General features: G+C 43.4%; 1 protein-coding gene and 1 long non-coding RNA gene across 3 annotated transcripts in view; one reads left to right on the top strand and one right to left on the bottom strand.

Annotated features, from left to right (window-relative positions):
• KCTD1 (potassium channel tetramerization domain containing 1) overlaps nt 1-1389 on the bottom strand; it is a 68574-nt gene extending 67185 nt beyond the window's left edge. The window contains exon 1 of one of the 2 annotated variants that reach the window (XM_042029410.1): nt 1023-1389. In XM_042029410.1, coding sequence (XP_041885344.1) covers nt 1023-1088 — 66 coding nt within the window. In that variant the 5' untranslated portion in view covers nt 1089-1389. Of the gene's footprint in view, nt 1-538; nt 658-1022 lie in introns of those variants that run through there. The other variant, XM_042029400.1, reaches the window with a different exon arrangement.
• A 157-nt stretch (nt 1390-1546) lies between these two features.
• LOC121665351 lies at nt 1547-4954 on the top strand. Its single transcript, XR_006016343.1, has 2 exons — nt 1547-2881; nt 4506-4954. It is a non-coding gene; the product is annotated as an uncharacterized LOC121665351 (long non-coding RNA).
• Nucleotides 4955-23506: the final 18552 nt, after the last annotated feature.

The raw sequence follows: 23506 nt of genomic DNA, 5'->3' as shown, positions 1-23506 counted from the left end.
CCTCCTCGCCGTCCCACTCCAGACCCATCTCCTCTTCCTCCTCCTCCTCCTCGTCCAGCAGCAGCCCCCCATCGGCTCCGTCCTCCTCCTCCTCGTCCCCCGTTATCTGCACCTCCTGGATCTCATCCTCCTCCTCGCCCTCCTCCTCCTCGCCGGCGCTGCAGTAGCGGTGCGGGCGGGGGGCGACGCCGCGGCCGGACGGCCGGTCCCCCGCATTGTTCCCGCCGCCTCCGCCGCGCCCGCCGCCCCCTCCGCCGCCGCCGCTCCACTCTCCGCCGCCGCCGCCGCTGCCAGGCATTCTCGCCATATTGCCGTCTCCCTGCCAGTCCTCGGGCAGGGCGCATGCGCTATATTGGACCGCAGCGCTGGAGCGCTTTTGTGTTTTAATGACCTTCAGCTACCGGGAGGCAAAGCCGGGCTCTTAAAGGGGCCGCGCTCCCAGTGGAGGCGGCGGGGAAGGGGCGGGAGAGGTTGGGATGGATGGGGAGGAGGCTGAGTCGCGCTCAGGGGGTACCGCGGGGAAGGGAGCGGTACTTACCGCGCCCGCCGCTCGCCTCGGGTCTGTCCCGTCGAGCAACGCTGATGGGCGCCGGGCGCGGCGGGGAACGGCCGGGCAGGTGCGCCCTGGCCTGGAGGTTCCCCCGCCACCCCCGGCGCCCGTCCCACCTCCCCATCCCCGAAAAAGAAAGCACTCCGCGTGTGGAGCGGCTCTTTCGGTAGGGACGGACCGCCACCGAGCTGCTACGACGCCTCGCACCTCCTCATTCCACAGTAACTTAAACATAGACCAAAAAGAAAAAAAAAAACAAAACAAACCGCAAAGGGAAGAAAAGAAAAAAAAAAACCCAACCAAAAAACCCCCAAACAAAACCCAAACACACGCACACACAAAAGACTCAGGCTGTGCTTGTCCGCAGCACGGCTCAGACCTCGCTAGGATGCTGCCGGGGAGCGGGCGGAGGACCCGGCCCCGTTCCCCGCCTGCCGTACTGCCGCGACATCGCCTGCCGCCGACCTCGCACCTTTAATCGGGCGCCCGGATTTCGGTCGAGGGGCTCGGGAGGAGACGGACGCTCGGGGCATTGCATCCGTGCGGCTTGGAGTCCGCCCGGGAACAGCCAGTTGGTAGCCGCGGCGCTCGCTTGGCTTGCGGGAGCCCCGGCGAGGTTGGCTGCCGAGAGGGAGCAATAAGGACTCAGGGGCTGACGGGCGCTCCGAGCCGCCCTCTTGCTCCTGGGGCTGAAGACCTCAGGGCAGCCGGAGGGCCCTCGGCCCCCCCGTGCCGCCGCTGCCTCCCATCGTGCTCGCGTTCTTCCTCCGCTACCCTCTCCAGCGACGGAGCAAAACCCGAGGGGACTCCCGCAGCCGCGCCGGGGTGCGGGGCCGCCGGACCCAATAGGGCCACTTTGCGGGGGTTTCCGCAGAGGGGAGCCCCGGAGCGGCGCAGCGCGGGCGGGGGGCGCGGACCCCCGGCTCAGCCTGCCCGCGCCGGCCCGCGCCCCCCGCCCCGTGCGCGCCCGCAGGGCGCTCCATCCCCCGCCCGGCTCTGCCCCAGGAAGGCGGCTGGCTGCACACTGCCTTCCTTACCCTTCCTTCCCGGGAAGGGTCCTTGGCCGGGCTGGGCTCGGGCAGGAAGGAGGGCATAAGCCTACGGCCGCGCACCGCGGGGAGAGGGAGCCTGTCCCACTCGGGACGGGAGGGGACGAGGTGGCTCCCCGCTAGTAGCAGCCACACTCTCCAAACCAAACTACCCCACAGGACTCCCCGTGCTATTTAGCTGGGCGATTTCTTTTATTCGGTACGACGAAATAAATATTCATTACGACTGCTGGCTACACCTGAAATTATAGCCCTAATTGCAGAGCTGTTGGCCTGAGTTACCACATTTGCTGCTTACTCATCCGTAAGCAATTGCTCAGCGCCGGGTCCCAGCCGTGGTGGTTCCCTTTGGGGGGCTCGGTGCCCTCCAGTGCTGGGCGGCGCCGAGCCCCGTGGCCGCTCTCCTGGGGCAGAGACAGATGGCCACGGACGGGGCGTCCCGGACAGCCCCAGCTCTCGCCGTCCGGGAAAATGTGGGATGCTAAAGAAAGGATGTGCAAATTGTTGAGCAAATTAGGCCAATTCGAAATAAATAAGCACTGCGGGAAGAGAGCCTGCCACTCCCGGAAAATAAGTGAAGAGAAACCCGGTACTGTTATATTGATGTAAGCCTGGAGTAATTACGCGGAGGTCAAAGTTGTTGCACACGCTACAAGAAGTTGTGCTCACTCTGTAGTTTGAGAGCGGATTATGTTCCCTCTTACGTCGATGGCACATATATAAAATTCTGCTTTTTTTTTTTTTCCTATGCACGTAAGAGGATATAAATAAGGTTTGGTCGTGGTTTTTTTCCGTTGTCATACTTTATATATAACCTAATCCTGAAACAAAGTCTCAAAGACCTTCCCATGAGATTGACCAGATGCTGAAACAGATAGCTAAAAGAAACAATACCTTGTTGTGGTTAAAATCTAAATGCCCCAGCCAAGCTCCTTTTAGGAGCTGTTACAACCCACCCTAGAAGATAGAGAACTGCAGGGTTTGCAGCATAAACTTTTTTTACAGAGATTATTTTTCTTTATTCCCATAAATGCTAAAAATTACGTGATTGGCATTGACCTTTGATTCTGTCTTAAGACCGTGGAAGCCACTCTTTTTTTAAGACCTTTTCAGAGACATATGAATGTGAAAGGTAATTGAATATTTTTTTAACTTTAAAAAAGATGAACACCAGGTTGACAGCTTCTCTACTTGGATGTTCATTTAATCACCATTTTCTGATCACAGGAGGTGAACTATGTTGACAGACTTGCAGATGAATATGCAGCCCGGTATATGAATAGTAAGTATAAAGGACATAAAAAACTTGTAGTGAGGTTGGAGGGGAAAAATGTATACGGAGCATCCATATTACACACATCAACTGGAAACAACTCAGCAGCCAGGGGGAATTCAGAGAGTAGCAAGTGAGGTGTTCAGAGCACTGCAGGTGCCCATAACTAGGAAGACACATGTATAAGTAATATACCTGTATAACCTATATGCATACAGGTAAGTTAATCATATATATATATGTTAACTTACCTATCTATGTTCCTAAAAATAGCATTTAGCCTAGTCAGTTGTATTCCAGAAGTTTAAATCCTATTGTTCAAGCTCTCCTGTTAGATAAGGTAATCGAACTGCATTCCAAAACTGACAGAGTTGCACAAGGCTGTCTAATGTGAGTTGGCATATAACATTAAACTTACATCCACTCCACCCTCCACGTCACTAATCAGAGGTTTATCCTGCTGAGAGCTCTGCACAGGCATAGGCAGCATTCTGCATTCTCCCCTAGGACTCAAGGTTTGAGGCTGGTTCTCAAATAGGTCCTGTCTGCACTTGGAGAATACATTTTATTACTGCTGTCAGTAAACAAGATGTAATACCCACAGAACACTAATAATGGACTGGCCTCACTAAGGATTATCTTTATGAATACTTGGAGATCAGCTCATCTGCCACAGAATTAGCATGCCAGTTTAAAAACCAAAACAACCTTCTCCATGAGTCGGTTTACAATAGAGGTAGTGCTTGTTACCACGTTAGCAAATAGTTTCAGGTCTTTCTTCACTTCTTTTTTAAGCTACTCTTGCCCCTGGCCTTGCCCTTGGCAAGTAGAGAGCTTGCTAGAGCTGTGTTCTTTGACAATCAGCTATTGTGCTAAAGTTTTCCACAGCCCAGTTCTCCTTCAGACTAACACAATCTATTTCTCCGTAGCCCTGTAAGTGGTTATTTCACTTACGGCCACCCAAACCTTTGTGCTTTGGTGAGTCTTGGTAGGTGTTTGATCATGAGGCTTCACTAGGGACTAAACTGGAATACCCCAAAAAGCCAAGAAGCAAAGAAAATCTATGGGTTCGTTTGCTTCTTAGGATCCTGTCTAGGCATCTAGAAAAGATTTTTTAAAAAACAGTCCTTAAAACAAGTTTGTGGGGTAACCCTAATGCTGGCCACCTGGCATTTTTTAAAAGAAAATAGCTTCTTCTCCATGTACAATTTTACTGTTAGTTTAAATGCAATAAACATTTCCTTTAAATGTCTTAATATGTTTTCTAAACACAAGATGTTTTTACTGTAGAGGCAGGCTATGTGGAAATTGGTATGAGAAATCCATATTGACACTACAGAACTAGAAGGCAAATAACACTTGGGACTCTTGGAAAATTCACTTAGGGAAAAAGCTTGTCCTAGAAATCCTTCTCCCACCCAGAAACATGCAGTTTTGAGATAAGGTTTTTTAGCATTTCAGAACTGTCACTTCAAATGCTAATTCAATTTTTATTTTACTCTTTTATTTTTGTATGTGATATTTCTTGGTTTTCCATTACTTCTTCATACTATGGACAGCTAATGCTAACATATAGTGTGCTATAAGTGATTTTAACTCCTCTTTATTTTAATTTTTTAAATTTTTTTTTTAGCATCTCCCATCTGCGTGGCAATGAAACGGCTTCATATAACTCAACAAAGGAGACATTGATTTAGTAAAGTGAGGATGTATCCATCAGCACTGAGTTGCAGCTGTTCTTAATGGATTTGAAAATACAAGAGCTATTTCACCTCTTAGATTGCCATATTATGAAATGTTAGTAGTAGTTGCACATATCAAAGCACCAGCTACCACCCAAACATTGTTGTGAAACGTGAAGGCAGCATCAAGCCAGCCCCCTTGCGAAGCTCCCCGGTGCCAATCGAAAGCCTATTTCCCCAGTACGCTCCAATTTTTCCCCCACAGGTATTTGCCGTTACTTACTTCACTGCTTTTTTTTCTTTTTTTCCCCTTTCTTTTACAAAAGCAATATTTTTGCCCCTGAGACCACGATCTGTTTCCCAACTGCTTTGTTTTCAAAATAAACCAGAGAAAACCTGAGTCATCATCTTTGTAAGAAAACACACATTCAGTACTTGGCAAATTAAAAGGCAAGACTTTGCAAATCACCATTATTTTCAGCATCAAGCAGCTGGAGCATCTTTGCTTCCAAAAATATTGAAGAGCTATGTTGTCAGACAGTTTGGAGAGAGGCAGGTAATAAATTGCATTGTGCTGCATAAAGGTTTTAAGGGTCTTTTAAAATGTGCTGAGGGTAAGTTGCCAGGAGATACATGAATGCTTTTATTTAGCTGTATTTTAGTTTGTGTTTGTCTTTGCTTCTCTGGTGTTGAGGGCACTTGAAACAAATTGGCTGATCTGTGTGGCACAGTGGTAGCTGGTTAAAGTTGCTCTAGTGGTTGTCTGATCATTTCTATGAACTGCTGACACCAAGCAACCTGATGTGTTAGTGGCATAGTGTTTACTCTCCATGGAGGGAAAGAGCTCTTTCTGTCTGTCTGGACTCTCTGGACTCTCCACTGAGTCCATAAATTCTACATGAAGGTGACGGAAATTTAGAAGGACCAAGCCAGTAACTCAAAAAAGGGAGCTCCAAATAGAGAGATCCCTGTGAAACCACAAAGCTTATGGGTGTTGTAGGTGTAAGTACAAGTTTTCGCTTCATACAGTGTTTTAAGTACTATGTAATAGAGCATAACTTTATGCTGTATTGGATATGGAGTTCTTGAAATCCTCTTTTTGATCATAATCTTCCAAAAAATGTTTATTTTGAACTAGAAGTTCAGGCTGGAAGTCACACTGGGCTGGGTGAGGTCTAGAAATGCAGGGAGGGACAACTGGTTACAGGATAACAAGGTCTGGCTAAGAGAACTCCTTAAGCATTCCTTTAGGAAAAAGGACAAAAAAACCAAACCTGAATCCAAACAAGAATGTAATACCATGAAACTCTGAAGAAGTGCACTTTCCAACTTGTTCCTGCACCATATGAACTTTATCTTGCTTGCTTTTACCATCCCCACCACACGACCCAAAGTTTCTGTGTTGCCATGAGGTGTGCTGAGCACTGATTCCTGCACAGGGCCAGAGGTAGAGCTTTACACCTCACACAACCTATTCATACCAGGCTTTTTTCAGAGTGTGGGGTCCTCAAGGGACAGGACAACAGCTGGCCTACAGCCCAGCATGGAAAAGGGAATCCTCTTTTGACCATCAACTAGTGGCTTTAAGGCCTCTTTATACCATGAATTCACTGTCAATATACTTTTGTTTTGATTTAGTGACTGAAATAAACTGATTATTCCCCTTTTCCACCAGTATTATGTCTGCGTCATCATGAATTTGGAAATTCCCTTTCAGGTATTTATGTAGCAAAAACCCCAGTACCAATGGTCTGTCTTCTTGGATTTTCTTTCCTCAATTGAGTTATCTCAGCTGGGTTGACACAAACCCAATTTAAGCAACTTTAGAATGGTGTGAGCTCAAAGGAAGCCCACAGAGTGTGTAAACGTACTGTTAAACAGTGTCAGAGCCCCGCTCAGGCTGTCACCCAGACCCACCTTTCCACTGCTGTTGAATTTTAAGTTACACCAACTCGTAAAGCAGCATTCGAGTAGAAGGGAATAAATTCATAGGTCATATGAAAGAAGAGTACAGGGATAAAAAAAGTATAGCAGCGTTTACTGCCAGACCCTGCCACATCCTTTATCAGCATGATTTAATTCATACCAAGAAAAAAAAATGGTAGAACATGGGGCAGAATAATAAAAAATAAGGAAAGTCCTTTATGCAAAACTGCTTGCATGAACTAAATGTTGCTGCTGTATCTGTCTTCAGGTGAAAACTGGGGCAAAAGCCTCAGGATATTGTCAGGACTTTCATTTGAGGTTTAAAGCCAGAGGCCATAAAGGACCTTTCAGGTCTCTTTGCAGTTTGCACCTGCATTTTGCTGCATCTTAAGTTATAGAGGATAAAGCCTGGAAAGGTAGAAAAACTGAAATGATTCAGAGAAAATATAAAGGAAACACGAAGTTTAGTGAAAAAGGGTGGATGTATTGGATGTACCTCTTCTTTTTCAGCATCAGGTAACAAAACAGATAAAAATACCTTCTAGCAGCTGGTAAGCATCAGTATTCTGTAAGAGTTTGGCATTAAAAAAACCCCAATAAGCCACTTTTGCAACTGTTGAGAATGTTTAAGCGCAAAGCTTTTTTGTCCATCCCTGGGTTGTACTGTGCTTTGAATAGCCTTGCCTTTTTCTACCCATGAAAGGTTAAGTTGGGCTTGAATCAAAGTTTTTTTATTTGAAGATCAAGGCTAAAATTCAGTTTCTTTTCACAGAACATAAGGTATCATCAAATAACTAAAAATAATTTAAAAAATCCTAGAGCAAAGACTTTGCACATTCATGGACTGAATTATACAACTGCAAGCAGGTAGTTATTTGCTAGTAGAAATGAGCATTGTTAAAATAAGCAAGAGAAAAATTACAAGCTCTTCTTTTGCCTTGGACAAAACAAGGTCACATTTGCAATTTGCAGTGCTTGATCTCTCCATTAGCAATCTTGGCAAAGGTTTATCAAGTTATTTGGAATAATTTCCTTCAAGTTATGAGTGTGTCACTTGGTCTGTTATGGACCTGTCCCTACAGTTGTCTCTGCTGTTTACCTGTGAATTGTCACACTTGTTCTTGCTGATCGGTGTTAAAAGAAAAAAAAAAAAATAAAGCAGTGTTTAAAATCAAAGCTTCAGTGTGGAAGGATATAAAGTGTGAAATCCAGACCCATTGCTTTCATTCTGGCTTTAGTGATCATAGAAACCTGCTGTAGGGCAGGACTAATCTGCCAGAAAATTATTATTGAGGCCTGGTAACTCAGATATACGTGCAGACTTGAAAACAAAGTTGCTCTTTGTGCCAGCTCCAGGTCCTACAAGAACCTCACATGGTAACCTCCACCTGGCTCCGAAATAGCCTGCATTCCGCCACAAAGAGGAGGAAGTTTGTTAATTCCCAAGCAGCTGTGAACAATTTAATCTCTTTCCAAACAGCCCAGCATCCTATTCCAATTGCGAGTTTCTTGGGGGATGCATAGTTTGAAGAGCTGGTGAGAGATAACAGGCTCTTTCTTTCAAGGCCATGCCTATGGATTTGGCCTTGACAGTAGCATTTTGATAACAGGGTTGCCAAATCTCGGAGCCCCGTGATACTCGGTCGGTATGGAGTTTCCTCCTCCAAATGCTAGAACTGAGAGGTTTAAAATTAGTCTTTGGAAGACAACTTTGAAACCTTGAATTACTGCTCTGTAAATACTTGGAAATCAGGTGGCGAGCCACAGTTTTGTAATTTTAGAAAGAAGAAATGCCTGTAATTTTAATAGATGATTAAGAATTTATGCTGACTACTGGTGGTTGGAACTCCTGGGATTTCCCAGATAAAATTGCCTCTGAGAACTGAGCTGATAACTTGAATTGATTTTCTAGAGAAGTCTCTAAATTACTGACTTCTTTGCTTCACATTATTTATCAAAAAATCACCATCCAAATCCTACACAAACCATTTTTGTTACCTCTTTGGCAATATGTTTAGGAGAGTCAAAGAACCACATAGAACTACTTCAAGAAATTCATATGCAGATTTCTTTGAGTTCTCAGAACCAAGAACTTTTTTGCTCTGATTATCAGAAGGTCTCTGCACTCAAAAATTGTTGTACAGGTATTTAAGCCAGCTGTACTTTTAAACAGGCTTGCACCTGATATGGTTTCCATGGGAGCTGCTTGGTGCTTAGCCATTTGCAAACATGGCTGCTTATGTAGCTAATTAAATTAGAGTTAGTGGACACAGTGTTCTTCTAACAGCTGACCTTCGGTCTGTCTGGCACACCAGTAGACGAGTGAAGGGAAATACATTCTTTCTGTGCTTTACATTTTCTGTACCACAATTAGCTTAAGACTAGCTAGATGTGACTTTCTGGATACTTTACCAAAATCTCCTGCTATTTTACTGTATTTTCAGTAGTTACCCCTGGATTGTTCTGCACAGCTCCAGACAGAGTATTTAATCATTTTAGTTCTTCTATTTTCACTGGAGTTCCCAAATTTTGAAGCTTTTTTTTTGTCCAGCAAGACATATTGGGCTTGGCTTACACTAAAATGTTTCATAATACTCTCCAGGAACTAGTTTTATTCCATCAAAAAGTAGTGGTGTTTAAGTACTTAGGAATCTCAGCCATATGCAGAGTGTAGAGGCAGAATTATAGGAGCTTTGTTTGTAAAGCTAAAGGGATCAAAGTATCTGGAACAATTGGTAAGGTTTTTTTTGGTGCAGGCACTGTATTTCAAAGGAAGATGTAGATTCATTTTGTTAACCCATTGCTTCAAATGAGTTTGTCAGATCCCAAACAGGGAAGGACAGGATTTTGGCTACTGAATTCCAGTTTGGCCACTAGTGCCTGGGCTAATTGGATGGGTAGAGAGAGCCCCCGCACAGATGAATAAACTAGAAAAATCCTGATGTCCTACTGAGGTCAGCTGCACTAATTGCCATCCATGGACAGGAAATCTGTTTGATCCTGCCTGCCTTGTTTCCTGGCTTTGTTCACATCCAAAATCACACGGGGAAATGATTCTGATGCTATATCATGCCAGAAGCACGTGGTGGGATGCTCATGGGCTAGCCTGTCCACCCAGGACTTTCATAATCATTCTCACTTACTGGGGTTCCTGAAATTTTGTTGTATGGAGGATACAAACCCAGAGGCCTTTTGGCTGCTCAACAGAACAAGTCTGACCCTTGCAGGGGTACCTGTCTGCCTGGCTCTTAAGCTCTATGAAGTCCAAGAAGCCTGGTACTATTCTAGGAAGTCATGTGGAGAGTTCCAGCTCTCTGCAGTAGTATCAGAAACACACAGAAGCTACAAACCACTCCCCCGTTGGGAAATTTTGCAAGGTCTTAATTTCTTTATACTTTCCAGCCACAAACTGTGTACTTTCATGAAGCTTCTCCCTAGTGCCATGGACAAATGCCTCTACCTCCCTTCTCTGTGCTGCTCAGAAGCCCACCTGAGGTACAGGCTGCTGAATCCTGGTTTTGTTCATGCTCTCTGAAGGACTGCCCCATCTCTTAAGCTTTCTCTAGAGCTGGGTGACTGTTGTTAAAACAACAAACACATGTAAGTCCAATAATTTTTCAGTATTTTTGGATAAATTAGTGGAGTAACACCTGAAAGCTTGTAGTGTTCTCACTTTTTATCTGCTGGTCAACAGGACAATTTTGAAATTAAGAAATAAGAAAAGTTTTCACCCTTTGAAAGCTTCAGAAAAGCAAAGCAACATTTTCCAGCATAACTTGAACATAAGCACTGTTGTATTTGTATTAGGCAAGTCTCCTCCACACAGTACATCAGTAATAATACACTTTTTAAATGAAAGGTGGTAAATATCGGCCCTACAGTAGTAGTTTCTCAAAGTCCTATGCATAAATGATTATTTTAATAGGCAGTAGGCAAGCTATCACTTGTCTGCATGAAAGGTTTACCCTTCATTTTAACCTCAGAGAGGGAACCATTCCTCTCAATTTCTTCTGCTTTGCAGAAAGGACATGAAACAAACAGAAAAATATTGTGAATGTTCTACAATTTCAGGTAAATTTTCAACTGCAATAAAAAAAAATAAACCAAAGCAAAAAACAACTTCAGCTGAAAATCGACTAATGTAAGTAAGGAAACAAATCAAAAACAGTTAACTCCTGGCTTTGATGACACAGTTGTTTTACACTGTGTAAGGAGTGTATCTCTCAAGTGTGTATAAAATGTTGCCAAATCACAGAATGGCACACAGAAATGGGCAGGGATTTTATGGTATTGACATAACCAGTTTGAATGGTTAATGAAGACCGAACATTTATCATGTGGAAATTACCTATTACTATAAAGCACCTATAACCTAATCCTGCAAAGTCCTTCAAGAAAGCAAGAAAAGCAAGAAAACAGAAACCCCTGAATCTAAGAGCACTGGTTGCACCTGTTCTTTTGCATCCAGCCATGAAGAACATCCTTTTGTTCTGGCCTGACACTGCCTGGGTTGACTCTGTTGAGTCTGCCAACAGAATAAGGCTTAGCAAATAGACTGGGAAAAGAGAATTCAGTCTCAGCTGTTTGCAGTCATCTGGAAGCTTCTGGTGATCCATGCCACTCTGTGCTCGCTGCAAAATGTATACACCTTGGGGGAAAACATTAGTAATCTGGGCACAAGAGCTAAAAACTTTCCGGTAGAATAATCTGAATCATGTATTTGGCTTAATTTCCTCATGGAAGAAATAGAAAGCCCCCTTGCTCTGTGAAATCAACCATCATTCAACTTACTATTATATTTTTAAAGGACATTCTCAGTAAACTGCAAGGATGCCAAGACTGCTGCTATGCCCTAATGATATATGTGAGACCTTAATGTTGATACAGAGCTCAGGGTCATGAAGATTTTCTAGGAGACAGCAGAAGCTCTAGAAAATCTACCATCACATTAGGAAAATTAGCAATGTTGAGGGGAACTCTTCTTGGACTCATGACAACCAGTTTGACTCATGATAACTTGCAAAGTCATAACAGAGAGAAGTAAAATTTCACCATGGGCATTCCTCTTGTGTAAAGACCACCCACCTGCCAAAAAAACCCCCAACCAAAACCCACAGAAATCCAGACCAAATGGATGGCTCTTTCCTCCGTTAGCACCATTTCTTGCTCCTTCTGAACCACTGCCACTGCTGTATCAGAGAAGATTTGACACCAGGATATCAGGGCTGGGCTGGGTTAACCAAGCCACATAAGATGGAACAACAGTGAATAACAGGAAAAGGGGGGGAGGGGGGGACTGGAGTTGGTCTACAAAAGAACATGAAATAGTTCTGAAATTACTCCCACTCAGGTTGTACTTTTCTCTAACAATCCCTGTGTACCCTCTAAGTTTGTTGGCAATTAGCCAAACTTTTAGAGCCCTAAAGCCATCCTGTTGTAAAACTATCTACAGTTCTCCTAAATTTTGCCGAGAGAAGCATTTAACAGAGGAAGATGTGGTCTGGTTGCCTGCAGTTCTTCCCATCAGCAGACCCAGTGGATAGAAAGAGTCACTGTGGGAGCATTCCTGTAGCCCTGATCCATTTATGTTCCTTTGGCACACGCAGGCATATTCATGAGCTCTACCTCCAAAACAGGTGAATTATTCTCAGCAGCACAACTAAATTTGAACTCTCTTGTCCTAGGACAGTGGTGGGCAGGGTTCAGGGCAAGAGCACATTTGACACAGAAAAGATAGAGGACAGATGTAACAGAAACATAAAAGGATGCTGTCGAACCAGATTTCCTTCATCCCACGGCTGACAAAGAGGTAGGATTTGCCTCTTTTCCCTCCCAGCAGCAATTCTGCCTTGGTGAAGGCAGCAGCAGGAGCAAGGCTCATTTTCCAGGGCTCTGGCACAGATGATGTAGACTTGGGACTTGTTCCTCAAGGCAATCTGCTGCCCTCAGCAGCTTCTGTGTTGCTAGAGCCTCAGGTCAGCTCTGTCCAAAACCTCCAGCAACCTTCTCTCAAGACAAAGTCCTGCAGTTACAGGCAAAGCCTAAGTAAATTTGCTGTGCCTGCATAGGCAAGAGAGGATTTCTCCTGGGACACCTGGTAAGGACTCCAAACAGCAGTGTCAAGCAGCACATATCTTGCAGTTACCTTCAGCAGACAGGATCATTTCACCCCAAACATGGCTGAAAGTGAACAAAAAGTTGGGTTTTAAGGCACACCAAGGGTTGTCTCATTTGCCATTTTCACAACTCTCAAAGGGGTACAAAATATAGTAGTTTTCCTTTGTTCACTCCAGTTGAAAGAAACCAGAAATTTAATTTTGATTCCACTGTCAACAGTCCAGTCTTGACCTGGTGAATCTGGCTGACAATTGTCCTGAGGCTGGAACTTTTCTTTCTGATCTTATTCTTCTAAGACAAACTCCCCAGCTTTCCCCCTCTTCCATGTGCATCACACCCAGGTAAATGAAATGCTGCATATCTGTCCCAGCTTGGACAGTGCTTCCCCTCCTCATCCATCCTCCAGTCTCTCCAAATCACGTCATACTTTGTCCCATGCCCTCTCCTTCACCACCTGTTCTTCCTTTGGGAATGAGCAGAATTACATACCCATCTGCCTTAACTGTTTCCTAGGTTTCTACTAGGAGAGATTTGGGAAGATGAAAGACAGGGAAAAGTGGTGCAGAAAATACACTGAACTGATACGTGAAGCTACACTGAACATGCCTTCTACAATCTCCTCATTCTGCTTTATCTCTTCTCCTTTGCAATCCTGTGGAAACCAGGAGGAAACCAGGAGGAAAGTAAAAAAACACTGCATGGCTGTCAGGTTCAAAGCAGGAGAAAAGAAAAATCCTTTCCTCTTTGAGCTGTGATTATATCTCAGGATAGATGACTTCCCACACTTCTCTGGGAGGATCCCTGGCTGTCCTTTTGTTCCTACGGGGCCACACAAACAGCTGAACAAACAGCAGTAATATCTGTGGGAAAGACAGGATGATCCTTCCCCTCTTCCTCCAAGTTTCTCCATTTTTCTATCACCCTGCCTGCCTCCTCAGGAGGTTCCAGCTCCTCACCTTGGCCAAAAATTGGCCTCACCTGGTGCCCAACAATTGTGATGCTCTGCTCAAGGTGGCACCAAGTCCTGCAGTCCTACCAGGATTGTTGTCCCTAGCCATGTGTGGGGGGAATCTCTGTGCTTTCAGCCACGTGTCCTTGCTGGTGTTTGGGTAAAACAGTGCCCAGCTCTTGCCAATCTCTAGTATTCATGACCACATGATGTTCCAAAACAAAGCATGAAGAAAGGGAAGAAGCCTGGACTATTTTTCAAACAATGTATTTGGGAGTAGTCACTTAACTTCTTGGTTTGAGTTTTCAGACTGCAATAATTTTCAAGACCTGTTCTACCTTTCCCTTCTGTTACTCCCTTATCCATTTATCCTCCACCCCAAACATAAAGGCGAAGTATCCTCCACCCCAAACATAAAGGATAAGGATGATTGTTTTTCCCTTTGAAATCCAGGAATCTCTTTAATCCTGGATGTGAGACAATGGGAAACATACTAGGAGGTGATAGGAGAGGTTTGGCAACACACGAGAGAATACAATAAACCAGTTATGTCCTTTCCAATCATTAAACTCCACACCCTAGAGTTACTGGTCTTTATGGCAGCCTGGTAAAATAGAAAAAGACACAGAAAAGCACAGGAGAAAGGTCCTATGTATCCAAACTGATGCATGGACAAGGTGCCAAATGACTGCATTTCATTCATTTGCCACAAACTGGGTTAGCTTTGAGCTTGAAGGAGAGAGAATAGCAGGTTTTTAAGTACTGCGTCTGGGTCTGGCATCAACATTTCTGTTGCCATAATGAGTCAGACATCAGAGGCAATACACATGAAAGGATGCAGGCCAATGCCTAGGCAGACAGAAGTGGGAAAGCAGAACTGAAAAATAAGTGCACGCGTCAGGGATGAAGGACTCCATCCTTGCAAAATTTTGAAATTATAACCTCAATTTCCTTTATTTCATCAAACAAATTCACTTCAAAATACAACCACTACCACTACCACCACCACCAAAGCCCCTCTAGAATTCTGGGCAAGGTTAATTTGCCAGAGGCAGAGTTTGTTCTGTTAATTGCCATTTGCCATGTACCAATGCCACAGTGCCCAAATGCTCTCACACATTTCCCATCAGGCAAGTACACACATGATTAAGAACATTTGAGCAGTCATCCTTAGAACATTAATCCTTAAATGAAGGGAAATCAGTCTTCTGAGCTGCAGAAACCATGGCCTCAGATACTCCTTCCCTTTGCCTTTAGCCAGGGCTCCTGAAGGGCTGTTGGATGATTAGGGGTAGATAACTCCCTCTGGGGACAGATTACGGGGTGGAAAGTGCATTGATGGAACACATTTCAAACTCTGATTTGCGCCCTTACTTGGGGGCTTCACTGGGAACTCAGAGCAGTCCAGAGACACGTATTTGGCTCTTTTCAGCTGTCAAGTAGCTCCCTCAATTGCTCTCTTGTGCCTCACATTTCCATTGTCTTTTCTTCCTCCTTTTTATTTTCAGACCGTCCCTTCTTCTGCACCCCCTCTTTCAACTTGCATCATCATGACCTAGAGAATTGATATGCATTACTTGGTGCTCTTCTTTACTATTCCTTGTTCTCTCCAACACTTTATCAAACATAATTGTCACAAAGAAAATATTTATTACAAGAAGTGTCAGTGATCTGCTAATGAACTAGTACAAAATAGTCAACTACAGAACTCTAAAAGTTCTCCCATGTCCCCTCCTGCCCTCTGTTACTAGGCTTCCTTTACAGTATCACGACTTGTCTGTTGACAATTTTACTAATGTGACTGATTAATGGGGAAGGTCTCATTTTATTTTGACCAACAGTTGTTCTGATAGAGTCCCATCACTGTTAGCACAGTTGCACTGATGTGAAGATACAAGTGGGCATCACTTCTTTGATCTCGGTTAGATCACGGAAACTGCCTTCCATCTTGAGAATCAGAGCTGCAAGATTTTGGCTTGCAAAATTGTGTGACATAAAAAAACCTCTACTAAAGCACGCAGAATTCAATAACCATGTATATAACCCTCTGGTACCTCCGTTGCCACAGTGTTAGATGGTGTTGATGAGATACAAGCCAAAATGGTGAGGTCACTGCTCCAATAGGAACACAGTAATGAGGCCCAATGTCCACAAAGAACTTGCACTCACATGTTATTGTTCTGGAGTCAGCTAATGATTAACATGGATTAACTCCTTGTGCCTTATGGAAATAATATCAGAGTTTCTCAAAAATTCAGGGATACACAGATACACGGTGGGGATTTTGGAATAGATTGTATTCTTTAAGATTACACAGTGTAGGAAAGCAATGATCTTACAGAATATTAAAAACACGTTGAATTCCTGACTCTGCTGCCAAGAACCAGCCATCATTTTACATGTAGTGCCTTGGTATTTCAGGCCATGCCTGCCTTGTGTGATCCCACGCATGTGCTGAAAATAAAGAGAACGTGATAAGGCAGCAGAAACATGATTAAGCTTTGATCTGAAAAGGGATCCTGACTCCCTTATGCTACTGAGAGTTTGTGGGCACCAAAGAGAATATGGCAAGTTTGCTCAGCCAGCTAGTGGTGTGACACTAATGCAAGTTACCCAACACCAGGATCTTCCATACAGCAACAGCTACAATAAAAGTGTTTCCTCACTAATTAGCTTAAAGCCAGCATGGCTATGTTGCTTCTCCTGCTACCACATTTTCTTTTGCACTTAATGATCTCATCACATGCTCCTTTTTCTACAGGGCCTCTGCCTCATTCAGGGCCCAGGATGGATGCAACTCATTGAATAGGCATCTGTAGTCTGACAGTTTGTCTCAGATTTGCCTGGAGCTGAAGATACATCCTTTGATTATATCCCTGGCTCTGCTGCAAAGTTTCTGTGTTAGGGTACTGGACTAGTCACTTAAACCAGAAAAATTAGGCACCAAAACCCTCTTTTGTTTTTGCTGTGGGTGTCTGACTGTAATGACTTCAGGTCTCATTTGTGAAAGAGCTAAGTGCTCATTACATGCAACTGGGGCAGAATGCTGCAGAATGCTAAATACTCTGAAAAAGACATTCAGAGGTTCAAAATTAAAATTAGTGAGACAGTGTCATCCATGATCTTCCTGGACTCCCTTTCCTGTATCCACGTATGTTATGTCCAGCATAGGGACAGTGTGATAGTAATGAGTACTTATCTGGGAAATGGTAGTTTTGAGGTTTCAAATCCCCATTAGGACAAAAGGAAAACCGTTCTCAGGTCTGAAGGGTGATCTTCTCTCTCATACAGGTTCCAGGTGTTTAGGTTCTCCTACGTAGTTGTTCAAATCAGCAGACTTTTGGTATTTCTAGGACATTTGTCCACTCAGTTTAACCAAGAAGGCTTTGCCCTTCATGATTTAATCAAAACTGAAAAATTCCAGCAAAAAGCTTCAATTTTGACAGACCTTTTCTTGTCAGACAACTGTTTTGTATATTTCCTGTCTGAACTGCTGAGACTGTGGCAGGACTCGGGGATGAGTGGGCCAGTCCCATTGTACAAGTTTCTGTTTGCAAGGGTTGTTGCTCTGGGAGAAGTCAAACTAGGCTTGCAAAGGCACGTCTGAAGTTCAGATGAACTCTTCTAAATCAGAAGAGAGATCACTTGTCCTTCAAGGCTGATGTCCAAGGGCAGCAAGGAGCAGCCCAAGCAGCCCTATTTACTAGGCACTACAAAAGCAGGTGTAATCAAAGCTGTTCCAAGGAGAGGAGACACTCATCTCATCCCTCTTGGACTCCAGCCAGGTATTTCTATATCCTTTTCCAGCAAACCTTCCCACCTTTAGAAGACAACAAAATTTAGGCAAGACTATTAAAAAAGATGGGAAGATTTCAGGAGGCTGTGGCAGCAACTGCAGCCTTTGCTGCCTGGGTTATGTGCACATCACTTTTAACAGGGATCAGTGCAACCTGGCATTTAAATAATATTACCGTGGGAGTGGTTCTTTTCTGCAGCATGCTACAGTTTCTTGTGCAGTGTCAAATTTGGCATCATTTTGACATCTGGTCTGTGGCACTCATCCATCTGGTGTAACTGAGTAGGTGTTGGGTGGGGTTGGCAGGAGGGACTTGTTTAAGGATTTGTTTTCATCCTGTAGAGGAACGGCAGAGCCAGTTCAGTAATTATTAAATACTCATCTTCAGGAAGAAAAAAAAAGTGTGTGCTAATATTCTAAAGAAAGAAATGGTGAATAAGGCAGCTGGCACTTCTCACTGCTGAAATGTGGGGACATTGTTCCCATTTCTGCTTAGTTCCATTTGTTTTAGGATGCCTTCCTCATTGGGCTGGCACTCTGATTTCTATTTCTGACTCAGCCAATTGCCTCCTGGCTGAATTTGGATAGGTCACTCCATCTTTTGTGCAGCAGTTTCCCTCTCTGCAAAATGCATCCAAAGTAAAACACCTCTCTTTTTATAAACTTTGAAATCTGCTGATAAAAAATGCAACAAGAGATGGCCATTATCATTACTACCATTATATTAATTTGTGGTTATTCTATTCAAATAATCATCATTTTAAATTAACCTTTGCTGTCATCTGCTCATAGCATAAGAGAGGATCTGAGCACAGTGGAAACAAGTCCACAAATGCTATGGCTGACTCTCGGTGTCTTTTGGAACTTGTTTCTCTCATTTCACTCAGAACAGAGCAGAAAAGCACTTCTCCCTGTTTAACTGCCTGCTCATAACATTCCCACCATTCACAAATGCATGGTGCACCAAGCAACCATTTCCCTCCCTGTGAGTGACCAGGGAATGTTCCACCTGCTCTGTCTTAACTTCTGGACAGACCTTGGTACTCATTTCTTTGCCTTAGGACAGTGATTCCTGCTGTTCTGTTTGCTGGTCTACTGGGATGTAGTTGTGCTTTCTATCTACCAATCAGTTTTAACCTGCCCTGTGATCAGTTTATGGATTGAAGAAGTTATTGATAGCACTTCATAACGCCTTCAGCAGAACATCTATTTGCAAATGTACTAGATAACCAAGGAAACAGGGAAACTCCCAATGCATAGCTGAATATAGTCATTTTTGTCCAGGTGTGTCTAATCCTGTGAGGTTCTGACCACCTCCATGAAACCCTGGCACAGGCAGGTATGCTTGGGGAAGATTGCAAATTGCTATTTTGTGACTGGCAGACATGAATGCCAAATTCATTAATATCCAAAAAATATTTAAAGATGTGAACTGAGCTATAGAGATTACACAGCCTGCCCTTGTGAACAGAAAACTGTGTGATATGGCTTTTCTCTTTCCTCCTTCCCCTTCTAGTGTACGCACAGCAAGAGGTGTTAGCCTAGGAGTCTCTGTAAAGGAGTTTGTGGGAAGCTCACTGGCTACTGAGTGTTTTGTATTTTCTGGTGGCCTCCACCAAGCCTGGCATCTTGGCACTCTCAGAGCTTAGCAAATTCACAACTAAGATTATCAGTCCTGTTACAAAAAACGAAAGTCAAATCCTGGGCTTTCAAATGCAGTTCCTTCTAAAATACTCTGTTAGAGAAGATCAGAAGCATCCACTGGGGACACTGATTAAGAAGAACAAAATGCAACCTCCTGGGGTTTTTTTTTGTTTGGTTTTTTTTGTTTTGTTTTGTTTTCGTTTTTGTTTTAGATAAGTAACAAAAAAACTCAGTGTTGGTAATATCACTCTGAAGATATTTACCATTTTTACCTGTATTGTTACTCTTTACTGCCAGGGAAAGGTGGAGGAATTGAATGGATTTTATTTGTAGATCAGGTTAGGCAGGGAGGTTTCATACGATTATTTCTTAGCTTGCAGACTAGAGCATGTACTCTGCGTTGGAACAAAACTCATCTTCTGTTTGTCTACTGTGATTTGTGCCATAATAAACTTTAAATTTCTTCTCTAAGTTATTTCCCTTTCTGTAACTTCTTCTCGTGACTCCTGGACCCTGAAGTGCCACTAGCTGCAAAATTACAGATAGGAGTATTTTGAACTCCAGTCACTCACAAGGAATTCATAATCCTGACATCCCACAAATGCTGTATTTGGTGTGAGATGAAAGGAACTTATTCACTGCTTTAATCATGACCTATTCATTTCTATAAACTAGGATTTCTTTTTTAAAGCATCTCTCCATTTCTTTCTTGCCCACTCCAGGATTGACAAAATTTCAAATAACTCATAACTAACTGAACACTTTGAACCTTTGGATTACAAAATGTAGTAATTTTTATTAAAAAAATATGAAGGGTCCAGTCACAGCTTCGTTGTAACTAATGCACTAAGTCCCATTTTTGTACAGCCTTCTCTTTGGTCTCTCTCCCAGGGACCAACCCCGGGTGAACCTCACTGCGCCAGCCCATGCTGAGCTGAATGATATTTGCTGTCAGTTATAGAATCTTCAAATCATAGAATAGTTTGGGTTGGAAGGGACCATTAAAGCTCCCTAGCTCATCCTGCACCAGGCAGTTTCCATTTAGTATCAAAATATAACTCCTCTTATCAGCTTTAGACTTTCTGACTTTATGTTTCCTTTTGCATTTCTGATCTTTGTGAGGTCATTGCCCTGGCTGGTTCAGTATGCAAAGGCAGGGAAATAAACATGGAAATAGGCAGGAGTGATGCTGCAGCCAGTTCTAGGCAAGAATGCAGAAAAGCAGAGTCTTCCAGGAATAACAGTGGTTTCTTTGTTACAAACTAACACTGCTACACAAAAATTTGCCTAATACTGTGGAAGAGTAAAATGAAAGTTTCAGTTTACTTTCCCAACTATATTCATGATATAATTTACTTTTATGATGCGTTCTGTCTCCTCTCTTAACAAACCAGCTCTTTTGGGGCATTTTGGGTCCGTTCTGCGTTTAACTCTTGTTCAACAGGGTGACCAGACCAGTTCACTCGGGTTAACTGGCAGTACCCCAGCAGAGGGTGAGGACCCTGGCTGTGTTAGGGGAGCCCCCTCTCACTGCTCTCCAGTTCTGGTCTGCCTGGGGCCTCTGCAGCTCTGCCTTCAGGCGAGCAAGCACCACAGTCTGCCCCTTCCACTGCTGCTCTGCTCTTACATGACAAAGAAAATCAGAGTGTTTAAGAGGTTTTTCATAACCTGAGAGTGTTTTCAGAGAACATAAAATATTTCCCCTTGTATTTGGCACTTTCTGTGCTGGCAAAGCAATAAAATTAATGTAATCTTCCTCTTCATGTCAGTTTATCTGGGTGCCCAAGTTTTTCAGATTCATCTCGCCCTGGGTGACCAAGGGACCAATTTTCCCAACATTGTTACGTTTATATGTCCCAACTTATTGTTCTGATAATTCATCAAAGGATTCTACTGCCTTCCTTGCTGATCTTTCACTCCTTGTTCCTGCAACACTTGCTTTCTTTTGTAAAACACATCCTGGGCAGTATTTTGCATCTCACTTCATGATTACTAGATTTTCTTAACATCTTCTGAAATAAATTACCAAAGACTTTCTGAAATTTCCTTAAAAATTTATATTAATTGGTTCTGCACAATCCATGGCTTCATTGAGATTGTCAAGATTTTTTTAGGAAGTTATAAAAGGCATGTTTCACTATTACTGGATCAGTCATGCTTAGTATTAAGCAGATTTTGTAATTTGCTAACTTATATTTCAACATTTCTTTCTTTTTCATTTGGCTGAGATGATCTTGATTTTAAAGTAAAATACATGGAATGTTCCATTGCTTTGGTATAACAGAATAGCCTATTTTTAAGGGAAACTTGCATGATTTTGTTAACAGCTATCAGTCTTGATTGATGCCATCTGCTCTGGGAGGTTTGTTACTTTAGCATGTCAATCCTGCAGTTTCTCTTTTGATACCTCAGTGTTTGACAGGCACCCATCTACAGTAATTAAATAGAATATGTAGAGAGTGACTGTATTTTCAATTGGTAAAGACTCATGGGAGGATACAATGTAGTCCCTATAATTGTATCTTGTCATTTTTAACTGCCCCCTTGATCCAGCAAATTCTCTATTTCTCTTTCAGATATTTAAATTTCTCGTTTGTTTGTAGAAATGTGTCTCTTTACATTTGAAATATCCTCTCAGCCCTCCTGTTTCCCATCTTCCATTTTTCCTTGCCGGTTTATGTTCCTGTCTTTTGGGTTAGCCAGGGCTAGATTTCCTTTTCCTGAAGGTTACCTGTTTGGCTCATCATACCATGTTTGTTTTTTCTTGCCTTCCTGCTTCCTTTTTGGTTTCGGGGTATGCATACCTTCTGTGATGCAATTATGGTATGCTTAAGTAGTTCCATGTTGAGGGTAAAGATTGTAATGCCTTTGCTTCTGACTCGTTCTCTGCACTTTTTTCCAACCCTCTCCTTCCTCCAAATGCAAGAAATTAAAAGGATTATATTTTAATTGCAGTGCAGTTTAAGTGTTATATTGTTATTAGGCTTCTATCTGCACCCTGGGAGGCTTTATATGATGTTTTGTATTTCTTGTGTTTCAGCAGGGGGTGGGTATTTGTGTATTAGCTTCTTTCTTTAGGACTGGCCCAGACCCAAGTTTCTGCACTTCTAGGAACTGAATGAAGTGCAATTGTGACACAAACAAGCAGCAAATGCAATTTCAAATAAAGGTCCTGCCAAGGAGCTTTGAAGGGAAATGATAAATTCAGATTGGTCAGACCATTTGATGCTGGAGCAGGCTTCAGTAAGTTCAAGGGCACTAGCAGGGTTTTGGGAAAAAGCTGGGTGTGTTAACAGGCTGGTGCTCTCTAGAAAGGGAAGACTTGCTTTGTTTTTTTTTACACCATGATGCTGTTTAACCATGTTTGCTAAAGAAGAAACTGGGAAAAAGAGTAAGAAAAATCCTGGTTTAAGACCAAGAGACACACATGCTTTGTTTTAGCATCTCTCTGCCGTGGTAGGACAAACTGCTTTAATCAGTTTCAAAAACTAAGCACAGTTCTGGAACCCAGAGGAGAAATAGAGATATTTAAAAGAAAATGCCCAGAGCATTGAGAAGGGGAGGAAAGAGAGGATCAGGAAGGAAAGAAGTGACATCTTGCCTTCTGCTCACACACTGACAGGAGGAATATGATCTGTACAGGAAGTAAAATTTAGGGAAGGGTCAGGCAAAGCCCCAAATATGAACAAATGGTTTGCATATAGAGCCTGGCTACGAGTGATGCCAGCTCACTGGACTGCAAAGATACAACCAGATCCACACAGGTCCAGCTCAGAGTGGGGGACCTGGGAGGGTTTCAAATGTGGATGCCTGCTCCAGTCCCACCCCAGCTCCCTTCCCTGCGAGTCAGCATGGCAGTCAGGTGGGAGCTGTGCACCCTGCAAGCCACATCCCCAGTTTGGGCATCTCAGGAGCACAGCAGGGCGTAAGTGCCACGGCACACGGGGGAGGCCACTTCCCAAGGAGTGTCATCGACTTCAGCACGGTGGGGTGGGGCCTCTTTGGCTGTGGCTAACTGAAGTCGATGGGAAAAGTCTCCTTCCTGATGCAAGCGCAGGACTGACACCTTCACAGAGAAGAAGCAGCCATCTCCAGCTTTGTATTAAGTTCTCTGTGGTCATGGCAGTAAGACAACACTACATTCACTTGAATTCAGCTTGAATTCATAAAAGAAAATAATAGCACCACCATACTTTTTTAGGAGAAAATGAAAGAAGAATTTTTTTTTTTTTTTAACTGACCCTTGGCAGCCTGTTTAAAAGAGCTTGAAACTATCTGAACTACAAAAGGGAAAAAAAAAAGAAAGAAAAACATGCCCACAAGGGCTGAAAAATCACTTCAGTAATAGATGGCTTTTAACTTTACATCAGAAAACGTTTGGCAGGCATAATTTTAAAGTGTTAGGAAAATGTGTGCGATGACTGCTTGGGTGAAAGAGCAAATGTAGTCCACAGTGAGATTTATCAAGTGTTCACATAAGCAATCAGAATCTGGCAGGGCCAGCTGCCCGTGGAGAGGGG

This window comes from Corvus kubaryi, unplaced genomic scaffold, assembly GCF_017639235.1.
Source record: "Corvus kubaryi isolate FWS band 111438036 unplaced genomic scaffold, C.kubaryi_AGA036_p1.0 132, whole genome shotgun sequence".
Classification (NCBI taxonomy): domain Eukaryota; kingdom Metazoa; phylum Chordata; class Aves; order Passeriformes; family Corvidae; genus Corvus; species Corvus kubaryi.
The sequence above is the reverse complement of the archived record's forward strand: the minus strand, read 5'-3'. Positions and strand labels throughout refer to the sequence as shown.